The sequence below is a fragment of the Mustela lutreola genome, chromosome 6 (assembly GCF_030435805.1).
Source record: "Mustela lutreola isolate mMusLut2 chromosome 6, mMusLut2.pri, whole genome shotgun sequence".
Lineage (NCBI taxonomy): Eukaryota > Metazoa > Chordata > Mammalia > Carnivora > Mustelidae > Mustela > Mustela lutreola.
In genome coordinates this window covers 148,527,007-148,550,824 of record NC_081295.1, presented here as the reverse complement: position 1 = coordinate 148,550,824, position 23,818 = coordinate 148,527,007, and the positions used below count along the sequence as shown (strand labels likewise).

Here is a 23,818-nt window from a genome sequence, read left to right as displayed (position 1 = left end):
ACATACATACAGAAGAAACTGATGCGTGTGGGCACGAGGTCAGCAGAACAAGTGACGGGGACTAGGAGGTACAGGCTTCCGGTTATAAAACAAGTCAGTCTTGGGAATGAAAAGCACAGCAGGGAATACGGTCACTAATGTCGTTGACTCTGTGGGACAGCAGGTGGTCACTGGACATGGTGGTGATCACTTCCTAATGTACATAAACACTGAATCACCGTGTTGTATACCCGAAACCAAGAGAGGACTGTGTGTCAACTACGCTTCGATAAAATAACACGAAGGCCACCAATAAGGTGGACGATGGCAGCCTCTTCCCATGTCCCCAGACAATGCTGCCCCCCAGGGTTTCTCCTCCATCAGGTCCTCTTTTTTTTGGTCCCTGCATCCATTTAACTGCGGTCCTCAGACCCTACCCCTGCTTAGTGACTCCACCTGCCTGCTGCAACCCTCCACGCAGAGCATCTCACCTGCCCTGAAAAGACAAATTGAAGGCTCCCGTCAAGGTTTCCTTGCTCCTCTCCTGGGTCCTCTTGTGGATTTCCCCGTCTGTACTAATGTTGCTGGGATTCTCCCAGATTTCCAGATTGGAAACTTCGTGTTTAGGTTTGATCTCTCTCTCTCAGCTTTGTCCTCAACTTGGTGTCCACTCTCTTTCTTTACACTTTTGCCCCCACTCACCAGGTCACAAAGTGATTGCCACAGCCCCAGCCATCCATTAAAGCTTCCCAACATGGATCGGGGCCTCTGATCTCTTCTCTTTCCCATCTGTCTTTCACAACTCCTGAATCACCATCTATGGTGTGCTTGCTTTTTGCTCAAAAACCTGTGGTGAAGGAAAAAACCCTGCATACTACATATGAACTTATCTTCTTAGGGTTAAGACATGCCGACAGACTTCACCACCTGGCCCCGCCTGCCTTTCTGGTCTCAACTCTTGCCATGTTCAGCTCTGCAAAATTCACAGGTTTTCTCTCAAAGTATTTTGTTCATGTCCTATACGCATAAGCCAAATTCCCTGTTAAGAACTGCCCTTTCCTTTACTATCTTTCTAGGGCTCTGCGAACTCCTACTCATCCTTCAAGACCCAAACCAAATGTCAGCCCTTTTGTTGTCCATTCCTCTCACCTAGGAAGTCTAATTAGCAAGGTTTAGTTTCCAACAGAGCCTTAGATTATTGTTACTTATTTTCACATCATAATTGGAACCTGCCGCTTGCCAGCAGAGACTGTAGCATAAATAGAATGTCTGATGTGTGCCTTGTCCCTGGTAGGTAGCCAATACATGGCTATTAAGTAAATGAGTTGCTAAATAAATGGAAGAGTAAAAATGAAAGATCTCTCCTGAGTCTCCCTCCAGTTGGACTCCTCCGGTCCAACTTGAATATACTACAGCAGTGTTTTTCAAATCTTATCACGCAGGTAAGGCACCTGGGGCAATCTTGTTAAATGCAGTTTCTGATTTGGGGGGCCTGGGGTGGGGCCTGAATTCTGCTCCCCCCACGTTCTGTGTGAGCGCCGCGCTTTGTGCTTACTTCCAGCGGGGCTGCATCCGTTCATACGTCCTTCAGCAAGAATGTGAGTTTCAGGGGACAGGAACGGTGTCGACCGCGTCTCATATCCGCTTCTGCATTCTCGGCACCTTGCCCAGAACCTGGGTCATGGTAGGTGCGTAAGCTATGTTTGTTTAATTACTAGTTTCTTTGAGGCTGTTCAAAGCCAATGCCTGGCTTCCTTCATTATCTGTGCATTTGGAACGACTCTGCTAGTCCATGATACTCCTGACTCCCTCGGAGCAGTCTGGATCTTCTCCGTAGGAGAACAAAAGTAATTGGTTATCCAAAGCCCCAAAAGGGAGCTAAAAACCCAGGAGCAATTAAGTCGACTGAACACAGCTGTGGTCAGGTAGGCTGGAAGGAGCCACTCTCTGAGGCCCGGAGCCCCTCGGAGGAGATCAAGGAGCTCTGTGACCCAGGCGAGTGACACACCGTGTCACGGTAGTGAATGACACTACCGACTCACTTTGATCAATAAACCTAAGGCACAGGTTGGATACAAGCTCTCGATGAAAATTTTGATATAAAAGATTGAGAACAGTTTCCTTCTGTAAGAATCAAGAGGGAGCCAGAGAGGCCAGAAGACGGGAAAACTTACAAGACATACATATTTAATGACATGCGACAGGGCCTACATTATTTATAAGTCAGAATGCCCTCTGGCTGAGTTTTAATTTGCTCACAGCGAACTGTTACGCTTGCGTTTTGTTAACGGACGTTTGGTCTTTACACTGAGGAAGAGTATCAAGAGAAAGCTCGGCGCCCAGAAAAGGGAGTGATGGCAAAATGTTTTGCTTTGAGAAAATTAAAAGCCCCCTCGTCTGTCACTGGGCCACTCCCAACTACTTGTGTTTTTCTGGAGGTTCGATGCCTGGCAACTGGGGTAGAGCACAGATGGGTTAAAGGCACATTCCTAACAGAAGGAGTCCTGGCTTCATGCACGGTCACTTACGTGCACTTTTATTCCTCTCCACGACTCATTACACCCCACTGGTTCCCAAAACTAAAGGAACCCAGGGAGACCTACAAAAGGACCGAAAGAAGTCAACACGTTTAATACCAAAAAGTTAAGACGACAAACAGGTTTTGTCCGATTCACGAAATCCTTTCCATGACCTCTTCCTGGCCAGGGCCACACAGAACACAGTAACTGTCTCCAAGTCGATCTGGCCAATTCATAGAAAAAAATCAGTTATTTTGGTAGTTTTCAGTGTGAGGACAAGGCCTTGGCTGTTCAGCGCTTATTATCTGACCTACAGGAACTGCCAACGATATTACAAATCTGACCAACTGCGAGGGATGACAAGTAACAGGGTCTCCCCTGGGCTCCTGCCAAAGGGCCGATTTATTCGACAAAGTGCGTGTGAGACGCAGCGCTGAGGACACCACATGAATTAATACTGTAAAGGGTCGCCAGTAATTAAACGGAGAACTGCAGGTTGCTTCTGGCGCCGGGTCCTTCTGGATCACGGTCCTGGAAAGGGACAGTTTGCAGAAATGAGATGTCATTTCCCGCAGTAAACGTCACAGGACGTTCCACAGAGATGAGCCCACAGCTGCTGCTCGCCCCCGCCGCGCCCGCACACTTGTTCACAGACCCTTGCGCCGGGCTCGGGCCCCAAGAATCGCCAGCCTCCAAGTCTGACATTTCGCCCTGACAACTGAAGGGAACAACAGTTGCCTGACACAGCTGTGGTCTGAGGGCGAATGTCAGGAGGTGGGAGCTGGCAAGGCCGGTCCCAGCCGTGAACTCAGGGGGAGCGATGACTTCGGAGAGCCCGGAGCCTCAAGCAGCCTGCTGCTGGGCCCCCAAACCCCCAGAGGGCTCAACCCTCAACACCTGATTTGAAAATGGAGAAAACACAAGGGTTGCTCCAAATACCGAGATGTTAAGTCACCCTAAGCTTTCTGACTGTGTCCCTTACAATGGAACGTGTCTCTTCAACCTTCTGAGCACGGAGGTGTCAGTGAGCGCCAACACCTTGTCGTGCTACGTCCTCTCGGATCCCCGTCGTCTCATAAATACATTCTGTCTGTGTGGCTGTGATCAGCGGGCAAAGACGTGAAGTTACTCCTACTTATTTTTTCTTCCCAAAGGCCATCTGATCAGAGCATTCTAACAGCCCTCGCAAGAACGCTGTGATTCTGGCTGTGGACGTTTTTCATTCACTTTGCCGCTATGTTGATAGACTACGGTCTGTCCGAGCTTACTTCAGACTATGGGATCTTTTAAATAGTTTTTAGTCATTTGGATTTAAAAACTTTTTTTTGTTGTTTAAGGTTTTATTTGTCTGTCAGAAAGAGAGAGAGAGAGAGAGAGAGGGAGCACAAGCAGGGGGAGGATGTGGGGGGGAGGGAGAAGCAGGCTCCCCGTGGAGCAGGGAGCCCAGTGTGGCTTTGATCCCGGGACCCAGAGATCATGACTTGAGCTGAAGGTGGATGTTTAACTGACTGAGCCCCCCGGGCATCCCAAAATCTTTGGTTTTTATAATATACTTTGTAATACATGTGTGGGTTTTTTTTTTTTTTTTTTTAACCCCAAACCTTAGAAGAAGAGGACTAAAATATTAGGAAATGTATTTCTATATGTATGTCTTAAAGCTTGTTAAAGTATTTTGCAGGGGCACCTGGATGGTTTAGTCATTAAGTGTCTGCCTTTGGCTCAGGCCATGATCCCAGGGTCCTGGGATTGAGCCCCGTATGGGCTCCCTGCTCAGCAGGGAGCCTGCCTCTCCCTCTCCCACTCCCCCTGCTTGTGTTCCCTCTCTCACTGTCTCTTTCTGTCAAATAAATAAATAAAATATTTATTTAAAAAGAAGATTTTACATATAGGATGTTCACTGAACCAATACTTTCTTACCATAATCCTTCTCCACTTTTAATATCTGGGCACACCTTCCCATTAAAGAAGTGAAGCAGGTGCTCTGGTTTATAACAATTACCATTTTATCTATCTATCTATCTATTTATTTATTTATTTTTGAGGGTGAGAGAGAGAGAGAGCACCGGTGTGCACACACAGGCGCACAGGGGGAGAGGGGCAGAGGAGAGAGAGAACCTTAATTAAGCAGGCTCAGCACCCAGCTCAGAGCCCGACACGGTGCTCGATCCCACCACCTTGAGATCACATCCTGAGTCAAAATTAAGAGTTGGACGCTTAGCTGACTGAGCTACTTAGGTGCCCCTACAATTACTATTTTATTTTATTTCATTTTATTTTTTTACAATTACCATCTTAAATCATATTCTCCCATTAGCATAACATGTGCTCCATACATAATAGCTGCCACTACTCTTAGGTAATCCATGCCACCCAATGCCTGCTCGAAGGATTATATTTTATGTAAAATATATACACACATGTATAAATATGCCATTTATGTTTTATAACATGTCTTTAAAAATGTACCATGTGTCAGGTCATGAAATCGGTTCAGTGGGTCTCAGCCAGAATTCTATAAGAAATGAAATAAAATAGAAAAAAATATTTGAATACATTTCACTTGTTAAGAGACAGAAGTGTTCTGTAAAACTTGTTTTAGTGTTGTGAACTGGTTGTGTCTGGTGTGTACGTAGTAATGAACTGTATTTCTCACTGTTAGTTGCCTTTAAAAATTTGAAAGCTATTGTTACAAGGCTTATATTTCTAATGAAAATAATGAAAACATAAGTATTCACTCTAGAATAAAGGGAAACAACGATGCTTATTTTTCTATAACTAATATTTGATTCTTTTTTTAGAGGGGGCAGGAGCAGAAGGAGAGAGGGAGAATCTTAAGCAGGCCCCGCGTTCAGCCTGGAGCCAAAATGGGGCTCGAGCTCATGACCCTGAGATCATGATAGGAGCGGAAATCAAGAGTCAGACGCTCAACCAACTGACCCCAGGTGCCCCTAATATTTGATTCTTATCTTATATATTCAAAACACCATTACTCAGCTTTGTACAGTGTGGTAAAAGGTACTGAAACCATTTAAAAGTAATTTTTTTCTATGGCTGCCATTAGAAAATTAATTGCCAAAAAAAAAAAAAAAAGAAAATTAATTGCCTAGCTTTTGGCAACATGACTATTTCCCACAAGTGGGTTCTCTTTCCTTTTCCATTTATTTACTATGAGTATAATAAGAAGACATCCAGGGACTCTTGCTGTTTAGTTTACTACTCTCTAGTGATGACCTATTTCCACGGCAAACACATGACAATTCCCCTTTATGACAAACTGGTCTGTAACAAGACAGTATCTCATTGGAAGTGTAAAAAAAATAATTCTAATCCATCCACCCAAACACACACCTGCATCCCCATTATAACTTTCTATATTAAAACACTTAAAGTGTTTATGAACTCTTCTCAAAAATCGTAATATCTGGGGTGCCTGGGTGGCTCAAGTGGGTTAAGCCTCTGCCTTTGGCTCAGGTCATGATCTCAGGGTCCTGGGATCGAGCCTCGTATCGGGCTCTCTGCTCAGCGGGGAACCTGCTTCCTCCTCTCTCTCTGCCTGCCTCTCTGCCTACTTGTGATCTCTGTCAAGTAAGTGGAATCTTTAAAAAAAAATCATAATATGATAGGCAGATGAAAAATAATCAATTTAGTTGTATTTTGCAACTGTGCATTTTTGCTTATGGAGAAAACAGAGTAGAAAATAAAAGGAAGTGTTAGTCTATGGAGGCCAATGTTAATGTTTGTACAAGTCTTGGGGAGCAAAGGCAGAAGTCCCATGCTCCTTTGAAAAGTCACAGACTTGGTATTGGTATTAAGCCAACCTCACAGACATCAATATTCCAGATGAGAGTTAGGACCTAGACCACGACCACTGGGAGAACGAGAGTTCTACCCTTGAATGGAATTCACAAGTTTGCCACTTTGTTTTCTCAATATTAACTCCAGTCAGACCATCCGCTTTGACCATTTAAAGGTAACATTCATTTCTAACAGAAGGAAGTTTCCACGGAAAGGCTTTCTACAACAAGTGCAGACACTTAAAAGGACAAGGAAGAATCTAAGAGTCCCCGACCTCCAAAATTTTTAAAGATTATATTTATTTATTTTAGAGGGAGAGAGAATGCATGTGCGCCTGAGGGCAGGGGAAGGGGGGCATGGAGAGGAGAGAGAGAGAATCACGATCAGACTGCCCTGCGTGTGGAGCCCCACCTGGGGCTCGATCTCACGACCCTGAGATCATGACCTGAGCCGAAATCAAGAGTGAGATGCTTAACTGACTGCGCCACCCAGGCGCCTCTCAAACCATTTCAAACCATATACTGAGTACTTGCTCTGTGCCAGGTACTATGTTAGGGGCTGGAGACAGAGATCAGTTTCCAACTGAGTGGGAGAGCCTCCAAAACACACGCATACAAACGACAACTGTATGAGCTCATGGCTATGGCTGAGCTATACTCAAGATATGAAGGAAGCACGGAGGAGAGGCATCCATTCCCGGGAAGGTCATACAGCGCGACATATGTTTGGGACATTGCAAAAAGGGCTAAACCATCTGAGATCTGCAGACTTTAAAACGACGACAATCGGATTTGATCTGCGTGTATTCAGGGTTCCATAATTGTCTGGCGGTGCTGGGAAGCAGTGAGAGGCGGGAAGAGAGGACAGTCGAGGCTGGAGATGAGGGCAGGGCCAAGGTCATGGGCAACATCTCAAAGGCTGGGACTTTATTTTATGACCAAGATACTACTCAAAGCACCAAGACTGCCCAAGTAATATTCAAAAATATTATTCAAAAAATCTTGAATGCCAAAAGAGAAATTTAAAACATACAAAAGGACATTTTTATTAGTCATTCTGTCTCCTTAAAAATTTTCAAACCTTTTTCAAAACCTTCCTGTATCCTTTAATTTTTAATCACAGTTTCTTAATATACATGCCATCTTAGTGCTCAAAACCTTTTGCGTTCTATCACACTGGCTGGTCAATCATTTCCCATGTAGACATCATACATAATAGATTTTATTTATTTATTTTATTTGTTTTTTATTTTTTTAAGATTTTATTTATTTATTTGACGGACAGAAATCACAAGTAGGCAGAGAGGCAGGCAGAGAGAGAGGAGGAGAAAGCAGGCTCCATGCTGAGCAGAGAGCCCGATGCGGGGCTCGATCCCAGGACCCTGGGATCATGACCTGAGCCGAAGGCAGAGTCTTTAACTCACAAGCCATCCAGGCACCCCTAGATTTTAAATGTTTATTTACTTAAGTAATCTCCACATCCAACACAGGGCTTAAACTCATGAGCCCAAGATCGAGAGTCTACTGATTCTACCGACTGAGCCAGCCAGGTGCCTTTCCTATATGTTACCTTCAACGACTGAAGAATGTTGGGTTCTTACCATGGACAACTTAACCACTTTCTTTCTGCTATCCTATAGGCAATCTCCAGACTGCTCTATGACAAATGACACTTGCACAGTTTCCACATACCTATTTTATCTTATGCTTTCCTTGAGGTCAATTCTAAGGTGTGACATTTCCAGGCAACCAGAAATGAATATTTCTACAGAGTTTCTTTCCCTGGGCAGCAGAAGGTGTGGCACTTACGGTTTTGCTCCAAGTAAGGCCGGTGGTGTGGTGTTCCTTGATGTACGCTTGCAGCTCGCTCCAAATGCTCAAATACGACTTCACCCAGTCCACGTGGCGCAAATCACTTTGTTGTAAAAGAGGGTGGAAGAGAGTAGAGTTAGGATCGAAAATAAAATTTAAAAAAGATTGGTGGGAACATGGTAATCCAGTAACTAAGACCCTGGAGGATGCTGGGCCAATAGTCCTTCCGGTTCAGTCCCTGTGAACCAATTCTAAAAAGGACCCGACAGGCCGGTGACCCAGGTCTCTCCTGAGATGAGCCAAGTGTCCTTTCTGAGCTCCAGGCGTGGGGCAGAGAGGACCACTGGGAGCAGACCCGGCAATTCAGGCCATGCGTCCTCACGGGATCTCTAACAGGGAGATGAATGCGGAGGGAGGCCACTTCCTTCTGTACTGTTTCTGATGCAAAATGAAAAGCAAAGTGCTTTCAGAAAGGAGAATGGTATTGGGAAAAAAAAAGTCCCTTGGCTGGTTTTCTAATCTGACTGAATTATTTGGCCAAGAGAGTCATGAAATTAGAGTATTTTAGAGTGGTGAGGAGGGTGCTGTTGCAAGGAGAAGGTTTCCTACAAACAGGGAACACCCAGTCCCTAATTCAACATGGAGTTGTAGGGCTGGGCACAATCGCTCAAACACGTGTTTCCCAAACACAGAATGACTGAACTCTAGGAGGGGAGCTCAGCATTGTGGCTGTGTGTTTTTTTTGTTGTTGTTTGTTTGTTTGTTTGCTTTCATAATAGCTTTATTGAGATATAATTCAAATCCCATACAATTTACCCATTTAAAGTGTATAATCCAATAGATTAGGTCAACAGAGTCATGCAACAGATGCCATGGCCAACTCTCTAGAGGGTCCACTGAGTGAAAGTAGAAAGTCAAGCTTCCCTTTTCAATCCTCCAAGGCTCCTTGGAATCCTTTCAATTTTATAACATTACATCACCTCAAAAAAGAAATCTCATATCCATCAGCTGTTACTCCACATTTCCCCCAAACTTTCCCAGCTCCAGACAGGTGCTAAGCTACTTTCTGTCTCTCTAGATTTGCCTGTTCTGGAATTTCATATAAATGAAATCATTCAATATGTGGTTTTTTTGCATTTGACTTCTTTCACTTAGGATATTTTAAGGTATATCCATGTTGCTCTTGTATCAATACTTCATTTTCTTAATGACTGAATAACATACCATTTTATGGATACACATTTTATCTATCTGTTGCCATTGACTAACAGTTGGGATTGTTTCCACTTTTTGGCTATCATAAATAAAGCTGCTATGAACATTTGTGTCCAAGGTTTTGTGTGAACATGTTTCATTTCTTTTGGAAATACACCTGCGAGTAGAACTGCTGAGTGTGTCTGCTTTTTGCAGTAAAAAATATCAGTACCTATTTCTTAAACTGAGTGGTGGGCATAGAAGTCTTTTTTTGCATTTCAACGGTATCTTTTGTATATTTTACAAATATTCTTTCACAACTACTCTGTGTTTATTAAAATAAAACATAACCTAGGGGCGTCTGGGTGGCTCAGTGGGTTAAGCCTCTGCCTTTGGCTCTGGTCATGATCTCAGGGACCTGGGATCGAGTCCCGCATCGGGCTCTCTGCTCAGCGGGGAGCCTGCTTCCCCTCATTTCTCTCTGTTTGCCCCTCTGCCTACTTGTGATCTCAGTCAAATAAATAAATAAAATCTTAAAAAAAATAAAACATAACCTAAAAGAGAAATAGTCAAGTTTCCTTCAACCTGGGCCAGCGAGTGAGATGCAGGAGCCCATGCATTTGCTGGACGAGGAGCACTTCGGCTTCTACCACCAAGGGCTCAAAGGGGAATCCACTCGTGAGCCCAGAGCCCAGGGGATGAAACTTTATTGCTTTTATTTTTGTCCCATTCCTGCCCAGAGTGACTAGCCATCAGCCACATCACATTTAGCTAGGTGTTCACAGGGCCAGCCATGACATTACGTAGGAGAGGGGAAGAAATCCCATGACGTCCCCTGAGTAGTTGAGAGACACAGCACAGGTCTCTACTTGATCCCATTTTCCATTCCAATACCAGTTTAAGTGTCTCTAGGATCTATTATTCGTACTGTAGAATAATAGCTTGGTTTGGACTCATCAGCACTGCTTTTTTTTATAGATGTCTCTCTGTCCACCCCAATTGTATTTCGTTTTAACGCACTCGCTGGTCTCCCTTCCAGGGGCCTGGTTAATTGCCACATCTCCTTTCTGCTGCTCATTTACACTTCCTTTCCTGATGTCTCCTTTCTTCTCTCCACACTCACCAACCCTGTCTTGGGCAGCATAAAGAGTTGTGACCCTCTAGGGCGGGTCCCTCCCGAGCCATCACAGAGCTCTGTGGCTGTTGCGGAAACACACATGGGGCGACACACGGACTCAAGTAGGGAGTTTATCATCACAAGAGAACTGAGCCAGACTTTCTAATGCGCATACATTATCTGGATAACGGACCTCACTTCCCACTTGGCTTCGGCCAAAGATGGAATATTTCCTTAACATTTCCCATCAACTCACCTTTGAAAGGAATCAGGGGTGAACTACATGAAGCTTTGGGACAAATGTCTGACAAGCAAGCACCTGAGAATTTGGCTAGTAAAGGAAGGTACGTACCTGTGTTTGTAGTCCTTTAGGACCCTGTTAGTGTAAAAGGTGGCGGCGTCATTCATCTCCTTGACATAAGGACCGGGCTTAGGGGACTGAGAGAACAGGACCATCACCCAAGCATAGAAGGAAAAAGAAAAATAGGATAAGAAAGAACATGCCTTCAAGATGAAGAAAAGCCATGGAAATATTGAGAGTCAGGAGGCAAACATTTTGCTCTGTAAAGGGGTGGCGGTGAGACATTTCCACATCTCAGAACACAAAGTCCTGAACTGTAACATGGTAAGAAAGGTCTGGGGCATTCACCCCGAGAGGAATTCCCTGCAGTGTAACAGACAGAAGGAGCCCAAAGGTAGCTAGGAGTTCCCCGAAACACCGCACTTTGGAATGGGGTGCCATTCCACGGGGACAGGACTCACCACAGCTATCCAGCCGAGGGCAGGGATGCTTTCGCTGACGGCTGAGAGATGATTGAACATTTTACTCCCCCGGTTTCTCTCTCGGAAAGTCTGGATTTCCTGAATCTTTTCGGATATCGGTTTCAGAAGCGCAGCCACGTCCTTCTGCAAGCAAACATTGAGCACTGTGACTAAGGGCAGAACAGAAGCTCGGGCGTCTACCCAGCATGGCCTCAGCAGGAGTGCTTGGGACCTGTCATCTAGGGGGGCTTCCAGAATAGGACGGGCTGTTGTTGTTGTTGTTAGGGGGAAGACTATTTTCATTCTCAGAAGTACGAAAATGGTGCATATTTTTAAGATTATTACAACTGTCCTCTGGAGACATGGACGAAATCCAGCCCTATGAGACGGCCCCTGTTTTAGAGAATCCGGGAGGGACCACAGGGACACGGAGCATGGTCAGCGTCATATTTCCAAATGAAATGCACAGATCACATGCTGGAATGACACGGGTCTAAAACCAGGGTGGGTGAGAGGTTAGTCAAAAGGTGTGTTCTCGTTCCTGTGGGCACCGATGTGAGGGAGGGTCCTCGGTTTGACCACAGTTCCTGTAATCCATGTGAAAAACTGGAAATCTTCCATGAGGATCTTTTCAAGAAAATGGATTTGCTTATATTTACTGTTATCTGGGTCTGGTTTGGCTTTCTACATTGTGCCCCATGAACGTGGCCAACAACCACTGGTTACTCTGGCTTCTGATTAATTAATTCAAAAACTAACTTCCTTAGTCATATAAAAACCAATTTTCAAAATTATGTGAGCTGAGGTAAAGAGGTGACTGGAACACCTCCCCATCCATCCTTCTAGCAAATATATATATATATAATATATATATATATATATTATATATACATACATATATATATATATATAATTATTATTTTTTAACGTGCTCCAAAGAACTAGAAACGGTCTGTACTTCAGCTTTGTAAAAGTCACTGAAGACGTTCTGGCAATATTTCACTAAATCTCGTTTGCAGGAAGAAAAGTGGAAAATGTCCTTAAAACTCCTTCCTGTCTTTAATTGAGAATTCAGAGCAAAGGTTTTCAACCTCGGCCACACACTGAAATTACCTGAGAGCTTTGAAAAACAGAGGCCTGGGTCCCCCCCTCCCCCCCAGACTGTGACTTAACAGGTCTGGAGGTAGCCTGGGGCGGGGGGCGGAGGTACGGTGCTGGGAAAGTGCCCCAGGTGTAGATTTTAATCACTGCTATGGTGGTGGCAGCTGTTTCTGCCAGGGACAGCAGACCATTAGGGAAGAAATCGCTTTCAGCCACAGCTGTTTCCAGACCTCACTTTCCTTCTGTACCCCTTTCCCTATAAGAAATGCATGTAAGGGCTTTGGAATTAGAATGACATCAGTTCAAATCTCAGCTCTTCCACTTACTACCCAAGCGACCTTGATCAAATTCCTTAATCTGAGTCTTGGTCTCCTCATCTGTAAGTCAGAGATAGTAATACCTATAGCCCATAGCTACAGGAGATACAGCATTTTAAGCTTCTGGCACATGGGAGGCACACAATAAATGGATATGATTATTATTACTATTATGCAATTCGCTCAGACTGGAGGCAAAAGGGCTGTCCTCTCTCTAATAGGTAACACTCAAATAATGTCTGTGCATTCAAGATAATAGAGGCTCCAAAGAAATATCCACCTAAGCTAACGGGGTTTTAGGATTATGGAAGTCCAAACCGGGTCATCTAGTTCAGCTTTGGACCAACCCATTCAAGTAGGTCACAGTCAGTGTTTCCCTGTGGCCGTGTGTGTGTGTGCGTGTACTGGTGTGTGTGCATGTGTGTACTGAACCACACAGTACAATGTATTTCTCGTTATGAATTTCAGTCTGAAAGTTTCAGAAGCATGGATCGAATCCAATTCCCCAATCTCACATAACTAGGAGACAAGATTAGCTAGCAAGCGTTGGCTGAGCTGAAGCTGGAACCCAGGTCTTCTAAGAAGCCCTGAGAAAATTCTCTGCATTGCGTGCTCAGAAAAATATGGTTCACTCCCCAAACACAAGTTTCTTCTCTGCCAGCAAGACTAGGGAAAGGTATTGTGAAGATATTAAGGGCTCAGGTCTGGAATGAGACTACTGGGGTTCAAGTCCTTGCTGGCCAGGGTATTAGGCTTTTCTTTCCACACATGTGATTCCATGGTCTCCTCTGCAAAACAGTCTTGGGAATGGTCCCTACTTCACAAGACTGTTAGAAGTAAATGAGAGGACACGTCAGCACCTGGTACAGAGTTAGGCATGTTGGGTGTTCAGCAAACGGGGTGGGGGGTGATCCTGGGTATCTGCCAGTGAAGCCTCTGACTGACCAGATTCACTGACCAGCTCCTTCCTATCACTTATATGCAAACACAGGGAGAGAGATTTCCTAGCTGGGATATGCACTTTTTAAATTTATCCATGTTGAAGGAGGAGAAAAACAAAAAAGGTTGCCGTAGAAGCTAGCCAGGTCTTGTGGAAAATTCAAGAATACCTTTCTGCTTTCTTGCTTACCCTTAGAACCATTCAAAAGAAAAGATTTTATAGATTTGGCAGGGAGACCCTGACTCAGAGTTGTTAGTGGCTGAACTGTGTCCTTCACAAATCCAGATGTTTAAGTCCTAACCCTGGTACTTCAGGACATGTCTGTATTTGGAGGTAAGGTTTTTTGTTGTTGTTGTTGTTGTTGTTGTTTTTTAAGATTTTATTTATTTGTTTGACAAAGAGATCACAAGCAGGCAGAGAGGCAGGCAGAGGGGTGGGGGGAGCAGGCTACCCGCTGAGCAGAGAGCCTGACGCAGGGCTTGATCCCAGAACCCTGAGATCATGACCTGAGCAGAAGGCAGAGGCTTAATGCACTGAGCCACCCAGGCACTCCTGGAGGTGAGGTCTTAAAAGAGGTAATTAGGTTAAAATGAGGTCACTAGGGTGGACCCTAACCCAAAAGGACATAGACGTGTATGAGGGAAGATCATGAGAAGACACAGGGAGATGCCCCCCTTCCATAAGCTGAGGAGAGAAGCTTTAGAAGAAATCAACCGCCATCTTGATTTCCCACTTCCAGCTTCCAGAAGTGGGAGAAAGTAAATTTCTATTGCTTAAGCCACCCAGTCTGTGGTACTTCATTCTGGCAGTTCTAGCAAACTAGTGTAAGGGGATAACGGCTCTACAGGAGAGGAAAACAGGTACTCTGAACCCTCAACAGCAAACAAACCTCTTCCTGAAACAACCCCCTCCCAAACATTCCCTGCCCAAACATAACTCTTCCATGTTTGCTTCTTAATGGCTGCCAAAAGTCAGGTTTGAAAGCTCTCCTTGGAATTTCACTTTTTATTTATTTATTACAACATTTAAAAAATTAAGTACACACTACCCCCGACGTGGGGCTCCAACTCAAAACTTCAAGATCAACAGCTGCACACTCTATAAAGTGAGCCAGGCAGGTGCCCCTGGAAATCCACTCTGAGAAGGGAAATATTTCCCTCTTCAAGGGCTTCTTTTTAGTCCAAATTCAATACCCGTTTGAAGGTGTGTTATAGGTACTTCCAGAAGGCAGCTGATTTTTATTTATGGCATAACTACTAAAAAGCATTATTCTGATTTTGTCTAACAGTTTGCTAAGTTATGATATTCTTGCTGCAATGACAATTTTGAGAAAGGCCAGAAAATCTGAATCATTGGTGATAACTGGCTTATTGCCTCAAGGGGAAAAATAACCAGAATCACTGTATTTACAATGTTAGATAGATTTATTAAGGCCATCTTCGTTTATCTTCAACTTCCCAAGAACAAACTCTAAGGTCTGAGGAGACAGGGTATTCTGGAAGATATTTTATATTGCTTATCTGATGAAAGCATCATAAAGATTGAGAAAGTTTTCTCGTGCCTTAGTTTGGGAATTGCTCTAAGAACTGTCCTCATTAAAAAGAAAAAAAAAAAAAAAAAAAAAAAAGAAAGAAAGAAAGAAAAGAAGAGGAAAAAAGCCAGGCTCAGAGATCTAAGTACAACAGCTATTTGCACAACCTCAATAAACAGTATAGCTTTCATTCTGTGCCAGTAGATTTCTCCCCTACTTCAAACTAGGCTTACATTCTCCAGCTCATCCTGAACTTTCACAGCTGGAATCAAACACAGAGAGAATATTCGGGTGATGGTGTAGATTTCTGTCAAGGCTGATCCTGTGGGGATGTCAGAGGAAATGCAAACAGGAGAGGTGATTAATTAGAGGTATTTCCACCTGTTTGGGGAGTGAGCCTGTATCAGGCACACTTGATAGATACAGGCTGAAAGGCAGATGTCAATCAGCACTGCAAAAGGGCTTTCCACTCACAGGAGGAGATACATTTACCAGAGGCGTCCTCGTTTTGTTTTATTTTTTTTTATTTATTATTTTTTTTTTGTTTTATTTTTTTTTTTAAATGGGTGTCCTGGCGATGGCCCCTCAGAAACATCTAGCAATTACTGCACTGCAAGGAGGACCTCGAAAAGAAAGGAAACCATTTTGCAAGACTCAAAGGAAGAGTAAGTGGAAAGTCCTGCCTGCCCTTCCCCTTGGTTCTCTGGGCTTCCACAGAAGGAGAGAACATTTCAAGATTCAATGTCTTTATGACCCTAGTGTCTGCTTTAAGGTTGAAGAATTGAGACCCATTATCTGCTTCATCTCAGTTTAGCTCCAGAAATAATTGTTTTGCAGAAAGTAAAATTAAAGAGCTTTATCAGCAAGCGCCGGAGAAACTTTACCCAAAAAGGAAAACCAAATTTCCACGCACGCTGTTTTGTAAGGGAATGAGTAAACTCTGGGACTTTGACCTCAAAGAAGTGTCACTGAGTGAAAGGAAATAAGCCTGTTTCTGGAATCCAGGGTTTTTATGTGGTTCTACATCAGGTAGAGAATGGATCAATCCATCGTTACTTCTTTTTAAATAAATTTTTTTTTTTTTTGGATTATAAAACATAGCGATGCTGTTTGTGAAACACTGGGGAAAACGTAAGTGACAATAAACATAATTAATTCCACCACATGAAAAAAAGCATGCTAAATGTTTATTTTTTCCTGGTAGATATGCTTATTAGAGATTTCTTCAAAAATAAGAATAATTTACTTTAAAAACACTGGTTATTAAGAACATAAACAAGAGTCCTTGAATTCGAGCAGTTCAATTAAAACAAGCAAGCATTTAAACAAATAAAATCCCATTAATATATATTCTTGGCAAGTACTGTGAGAACTCTGTAATTTTAGAAAGAATGTTTTAAATGTAAATACTGCAAAAGCATTACTGTTATGACTCAGGCAAACTCAACAGCATCAAAGAAAAAATTGGATTTTAAATATTCGAATCCCACTTACATTTAAAATTCAAGAAAACTCGGGGCGCCTGGGTGGCTCAGTGGGTTAAGCCGCTGCCTTCAGCTCCGGTCATGATCTCAGGGTCCTGGGATCGAGTCCCGCATTGGGCTCCCTACTCAGCAGGGAGCCTGCTTCCTCCTCTCTCTCTGCCTCTCTGCCTGCTTGTGATCTCTCTCTCCATCAAATAAATAAATAAAATCTTAAAAAAAAAAAATTCAAGAAAACTCACACCAAACAGTAATTCTTAGCCAACCATACTGCCAATTATCAATCATTATTACTGGCTAATGTGCTCTTGTGCAGAGTTTTACCAGTTGGTTCTACACGTGTATGAATTATAGCCCAGAAGATATTTATGGAAAGATATATATCAAAGAGGTAACAAAGATTTTTTTTATCAAATTTTATTGGCTTATTCATATATTCTACATTTTTCAATCCATACATGCATTTCTTCTGTGATAAAGGGAAACATTTTAAAACATATTATCCACTTTTGTACCTTCAGTGATAGAAAAAAATTTTAATAGGGACTATTAAATTGGGGGCGCCTGGGTGGCTCAGTGGGTTAAGCCTCTGCCTTCAGCTCAGGTCATGATCTCAGGCTCTGAGATCAAGTCCTGCATTGGGCTCTCTGCTCAGCAGGGAGCCTGCTACCCCCTCCCTCTCTCTGCCTGCCTCTCTGACTGCCTCTCTGCCTAATAAATAAATGAAATATTAAAAAAAAATAGGGACTATTAAATTTACACATATCAGAAAGGATTTGGCCTCTTCCTTCCTAGGAGAAAAGCAGCTTCAGGAAAACATTATCAGAAATTACCAGAATGAATTATGCAGATGAAGAATAGACAAAAGTTAACCAAACCAGAACAGTATTTGCTTCTAAAAATATATTTATTTGGGATGTGCTAATAAATGAAGTGATTGTTTTCATCATTTTAAGTTAGGAGCAAGTATTTTTTTCTCAGAAACATCAATTCGACCTAACCTGCTTTGGTGCAATTACAGACATTTCCCTTCATGTTCCTCTTACATGAAAGTTTCCCACTGTCCAGGAACACTTTGGAGGCTCAAGAATATACCTCATGGAAAGGCTTTAGAAATGTCTGTACATTTAAGACAACTTGTACATTTAAAACATCTGCAAAACTGTCACAGGAGTGAACCTCAATAAACAAAACTCATGAAGTCCGCAAATGTACCCAATGCCGTGTTAGCTGTCATTATATTATTGTCATTTGTCATTATATTGCACTATAATGGAATATATTGCATTATATTCCTTGGAAAATATATATATTTTTAAGATTTTATTTATTTATTTGACAGACAGAGATCACAAGTAGGCAGAGAGGCAGGCAGAGAGAGAGGAGGATGTGGGACTCGATCCCAGGACCCTGAGATCATGACCTGAGCCGAAGGCAGCGGCTTAACCCACTGAGCCACCCAGGCGCCCCGGAAAATATTTTTTTATATGCTCATAAGGACTTACATTCCACATGTATATCTCATTTTAGGGTTTACTAAACTCTCTTTAAAAATATACCTAAGGATCCCAAGGGCTTTTTTGCTTGTATTTCTTAAAAATCATTTTTAAAGAGTAAAACCATAAAGACTTGGTCTCCTTGGGGGAATTAATTGTTTTGGAGAGTTGCATTGTTCTGATACCTAAGAGAGAAGCTTCCAACGTTTGAAAACTCCTACTTAAATTTTTAATGCGAATCTTTCAACATCCATTATACTCATCAGCACTTTCTTTTTCAGTAGTTTCTTTTAAAAGCAAACAATTTCAGACATACATAATAGCATAGAGACTAAAAGAAAGGCATCCATGTATATGAAACATAATTTAATATTGCACAGTGGGGAGCCTGGATGGCTGAGTTCGTTAAGCAAATGCCTTTGGCACAGGTCATGATCCCAGGGTCCTGGGATCGAGTCCCACGTCAGGCTGCCTGCTCACCAGGAAATCTGCTTCTCCCTCTCCCCATGTCCCTGCTCTCTCTCTCCCTTTCTCTCTCTCAAATAAATAAATAAATAAATAAATAAAATCTTTTAAAAAATATTGCATCAGGGTCCAGGATCATCACTATGCTCTTCCTTTACTGACATTTGCTAGGGAACAGCTGCAAATACAGAGTTCTGGAGCCTGGGACAAACTACTTAGACTGAACCCCAGGGAAGGCACTGAAGCTTGATGTCAAACTTTCTATTTTTCTCATAAAGGTAGAACAGTGCATTTGAGGTTGCAAATTGCACATTTTTTAAACAGAGGTATAATGGACGTGAAACATCATATTAGTTTCAGGTGTGTAACAATGATATGATACTTCTGTATATTGCTAAAAAAAATCACCCCAAGTCTGGTTCGTAACCATCACCATATATAGTTACGAAATATTTTTCTTGTGATGAGAGGTTTTAAGATTACTCTCCTAGCAACATTCAAATATGCAATGCGGTATTATTAACTGTAGTCACCATGCTGTTTGTTACATTCTCAGGATTTACTTATAATAGAGCTGGAAGTTTCTACCTTTTAATCCCCTTCACTGGTTTTGCCCCCCTCCTCCCCTCTCCCACTGGCAACTCCCAGTGTGTCTTCTCTATGAGCTTCGTGTTTCGGTTTTGTGTGGTTTTTTGTTTTGTTTTGTTTTGTTTTTTGATTCTACATATATGTGAGATCATCTGGTATTTCTCTCTCCCTGATTTATTTCACTTAGCCTACGGGCTCAAGGTCCATTCATGTTGTCACAAACGTCAGAATTTCATTCCTGTTTATGGCCGAATAATACTCCATTGTGTACAGATTCCCATTTGCTCATCTGTCCTGATTGACACTCAGGCTGTTTCCAAGCCTTGACTATTGTAAATAATGCTGCAATGAACACGGGGGGTGCAGCTTTCTCTTCACATTAATAAAATAATTAATTTTTCTCTTCACATTTCGTTTTCATTTCGTTTCATGAGAATTGGCCGGAAAACGCCCGGCCAACTCGCTTTGGGCGCCACATGTCTGCAGGGCCGCCCCCTGGGGCTGGCCCGGCATCGGTAGTGCTCCAGTCCGAACCCCGCCAGAAACCGATCCCGGTTTTAAATAAGGCTTTGAGTGTTAAAATATATAATTTTAAAATATATAATTTTAACACTCAAAGCCTTATTTACGATTTCAGGGCCACTGACACTGGGCGATAGATACATTGTCAATCCCCACTTAGAGTTTCTGTCTTTAGCACCGTTCACGCATGTGAGCCTTAGCTCTCATCATCTCTAGTTTGTGTGTGCAGTAGCTGAAGGAGTCTTCACTTTAAAACCTACAATCGATTCATCAGAACAAGAGCACAGTTCTGCTGGCATGATACGCGGGCCACAGTTTTCGTTAAGCTCTCAGTGTTTGACACGTCTTAGAAGAGGAGCTACGCCATACAAAAAGCAGAGTTCGGTAGAAATCTCACTGTTTACACAATGACCCACAACAGCTTGTGTCCTTATAATACCTTAGATATCCTGAATGCCGCTGCAACAGTGGGAGTCAGGAGAGGGAAACAACAGCAAAACAAAACAACCAACCAACCAAAAAATGCTGTAACATTAACTGTTCCCTCAGGTTGAGATTTATTGTTTTCATTATAGCTGTTCTGATAGTCTTTCTTTCACTGGTAGTGCAAAAAGAGATCAGTTGAGCCAGAAAAAACATGTCTTTGCATTTATGCATGGGTATGCAGGCTGAAAAACGAACGTGGGATACCCAGGAAGCTCTAGTGTATCTCTCCTGTTTGATCGGATTCGACAAAACGGGTTCCTCGAAAATGCTGGGTTCATGGCAGGGATGTGGGATTAGCTGGATTATTTGAGATCCAGAAAGAAAGTAGAGGGTCAACAATGGGCAATGACATACTAAATCATGGCAGAGAGAAACCAGAAAAACACACTAAGTTGAAAAGCAACAACCTAAGCTGGTTATCCACAACAAGCTTGAGAGAGTAGACCAGGTGACCAGGAACCATCTCATCTTGTACTTTGTCATGTTTTCGGCTTATTTTATGGGCCCAGCTGAGAAGATACCAGCTCTTAACCTATCTGGGGAGGCATCACCTGGCTTGTGACAGTGACCACTTTTGTAATCACCTATAATTTTACTGTACAGGATACTGAACATCAATGCTGAACAGCAGAACTCATTTTGTGCTCTACTTAAAAGCACAGGGACTTCACCAACAATCTCTAAGGGGTATAAAACCTGGAGAAAATCGCCAAAACTGTTAGAATTCACCAGCTTTATAAAATCTAAAATATATGGTGACCAGAAATTCGTTCTTTGAAATGCAAAAAACAAAAACATAAACATACAATACTGTACTGCCATTAGTTTCTCTACCAACATTTGTTGAGCACTGACTGTATGCCAACACCATACAGTCACCACTTGGGTCTACTCTGCCGTGATAAATCTGTTTTTAAAGTATCTTTTTTTTTTTAAAGATTTATTTATTTGATGAGAGAGAGCACTGAGCAGGGAGCCTGATGTGGGGCTCAATCCCAGAACCCTGGGATCATAACCTGACGCGTAACTGACTGAGCCACCCAGGGCCACTAACTCTCAGTTTAAACTACCAAAGCTCTATGTGAAAAATCCTAGCCCAGTCAGAAGCATCTACTGGGTCACTGTCTTCCCCCTGGATAAGTGGCCCATGGTAGAAGGCTGGCCAGATCTCCCTGAGATTCATTTATGCAGAATGTTGCTGAGATGACATAAACCCATTGTTTCCATTTCAAACTCAAGAGATGCAAAGTCTTTCAACAACTACCCAGGAAGTCTTAAGGTAACCCATCTGGTAAGTGAACCATTACTGTATCAGAGTACTGATGCTTAGTTCCAATCATTCTTTTTTTTTTTATTTTTTTTATTTGACAGAGAGAGAGAGATCACAAGTAGGTAGAGAGGCAGGCAGAGAGAGAGAGAGGGGAGGAAGCAGGCTCCCTGCTGAGCAGAGAGCCCGATGCAGGGCTTGATCCCAGGACCCCAGGATCACGACCCGAGCTGAAGGCAGAGGCTTTAACCCACTGAGCCACCCAGGCACCCCAGTTCCAATCATTCTTAATTAGAAACCAGCTTTTTCTTTAAGATTAGCACAATCTCCGTAAGATTCTACTGTCTGCTTTTATCAAGAATTATGCTTCCCGCTGGGAATCCAACAGACCACTGGCCCCAGTTTGGGGAACAGCCCCGCACCAAGTGCTTCTTGGTCCAGGGAGGTTGGGAGAATTCCACATACGGTATCCCCCTTTGGGCACTTCATGACTCCTCAGGATACTAAAGGAGGTACTGAAGGAATCTATTTAGCTTTGTTTAACCTGATGCTCCTCAAGCTTTTTTTTTTTTTTTTTTTTTTGGCCACGGAACCTTTGCTCTCCCCCATGCCCTCTTCTAGGGAATCTGATATTCTGTGGGACAGAGCGTGGGAAATCCTGCTCCAGGAAGTCTGGGTGGGAGGCTTCCAGGACTCCCAGAAGTCTGCGGGGCTGCTCACTGGGTATCCACGGTCCCCTCCTCTCCAGTCAGCCTTGCTCATTACCATGGGAACACTTCCCAGGGCATTTAACGGAGGTGAAGAAGCCTCTTCTCCTCATCTCCCTCACACGCACACGCGCAGGCACACACACACACACACACACACACACACCATCTTCAGGAGCTAGAATAATCTCTGGGAGGGCTGTTGATGCAGCCCGCCCCCTCTGCACGGAGCCGCTGTCTTCTGCTGCCGTCCCCCGGCCCAGGCCTTTTTTGACCAGCCCCACGCCCACTTCTAATCACTCCCACCAGTCTCACTCCTCTCCCTTCTCCTCATCGTCTCTCCCCTCCTTCTTCCCTTGCCCATGAAACCATGGTGCACAAAGGCAGACTATTTACAAACAAAAGCATTCTTTTCCTTCTGCAGAGCAAAATGATGGCGAATGACGTTTGCTTCTGGTCTTCCTGTCTCGAGCTGTCATTTTCTCCCTGTGCTGCCCCACGGCCATGGGAAGCTTCTTGGTATCCAGGACAGGTTTCTGGCTACTTCCAGGTCCAGAGAAGACCCCGAGCTTTTCCTGATTTAAGGTTTCCTTATACCACACATCTCCTGGGTTCAGTTTTACCCGTGCTTGGAGATTGCTGAGCCTGGTTTTTCACACTGACCCCCAAGGGAAAGTGTGTGAAGCTAGCATAAAACTATACAGCCAGGATGGCTTTCTATGAAACATACGCAGGAAAACCATTCTTTTCAATTAGCAATAATTGCGCCTTGGATAAACCTCATTGGCTATGATACTGCCACTGCGCAAAGCTAGGAAGACCATTCTTCTACCTTTGACTCAGCTGGAAGGTATAAAGCCCATAGATCTTGACTAGGAGATACGGAGATGATTGTATTCATTATACTTCTAGAGAGAGTCCCCCTGTTACGTGTTTGTTTCTTCATTTATTCAACAAATGTATGAGGAGTGCCCTCAAGGTGCTAGGGCTGGTCAGACATGTCGGGGTGAGGCAACAGATACAACGGACCATGTGCAGCAGCGAACGATACAGACTTTTCTGTCCCTGCCCTCTTTTGTTCAAGTGGGGTGGGGAAGGAACTGGCTCACACAATGTTGGAGGCGGACACGTCCCAGGATCTGCAGGGTGGGCTGGCAGGCCAGAGACCCAGAAGGGCTCATGGCAGCGTTCCAGTCTGAAGGCCAGCAGGCTTGAGACACAGAAGAGCTCATGTTAAGTTCGAGTCCAAAGGCAGAGAAAAGCTGATGTCCCAGTTTGAAGGAAGGCAGACAGGGGGAATTCTTCCTTACTCAAGAGAGGGTCACGATTTTTGTTCCATTTAAGCCTTCAACTCGTGGATGGGGCCCACCCACACTAGGGTGCTTTATTCAATCTACTGATTTACATGTTAATCTCATCCAGAAACACCCTCACAGAAACAGCTAGAATAATGTTTGACCGAATATCTGAGCACCCTATGGCCTAGTGAAGCTGACACATACAATTAACCATAACGAGAGGAGACAGACAACAGTAAGCGCTGCAGGGGGCAAATACACTCCGTGGGAAGCAGATTTCTGATTAAGGACGATTGGAGAAAGTATCAGTAAGAACAAAGAGTAATAAATGACTAAATTATATAGCATGTTAGGTATTAAAAGCCACTGGGGGAAAAACTGGAGTCAAGTCAGGGGGATCAGAAATACACGTGAAGATGAGTTTCAGTCTAAAATAGGACGG

General features: G+C 43.5%; 1 protein-coding gene and 1 pseudogene across 2 annotated transcripts in view; both read right to left on the bottom strand.

Annotated features, from left to right (window-relative positions):
• Nucleotides 1–23,818, bottom strand: part of CAP2 (cyclase associated actin cytoskeleton regulatory protein 2) — a 132,728-nt gene that overhangs the window by 25,370 nt on the left and 83,540 nt on the right. For both annotated transcript variants that reach the window (XM_059179417.1, XM_059179416.1), the window contains exons 5-7: nucleotides 11,178–11,321; nucleotides 10,768–10,853; nucleotides 8,102–8,207 (exon numbers count right to left, since the gene is read on the bottom strand). In XM_059179417.1, the coding sequence (XP_059035400.1) occupies nucleotides 8,102–8,207; nucleotides 10,768–10,853; nucleotides 11,178–11,321 (336 nt within the window). The remainder of the gene's footprint in view (nucleotides 1–8,101; nucleotides 8,208–10,767; nucleotides 10,854–11,177; nucleotides 11,322–23,818) is intronic.
• Nucleotides 22,819–22,891, bottom strand: LOC131834884 (U4 spliceosomal RNA; annotated as a pseudogene).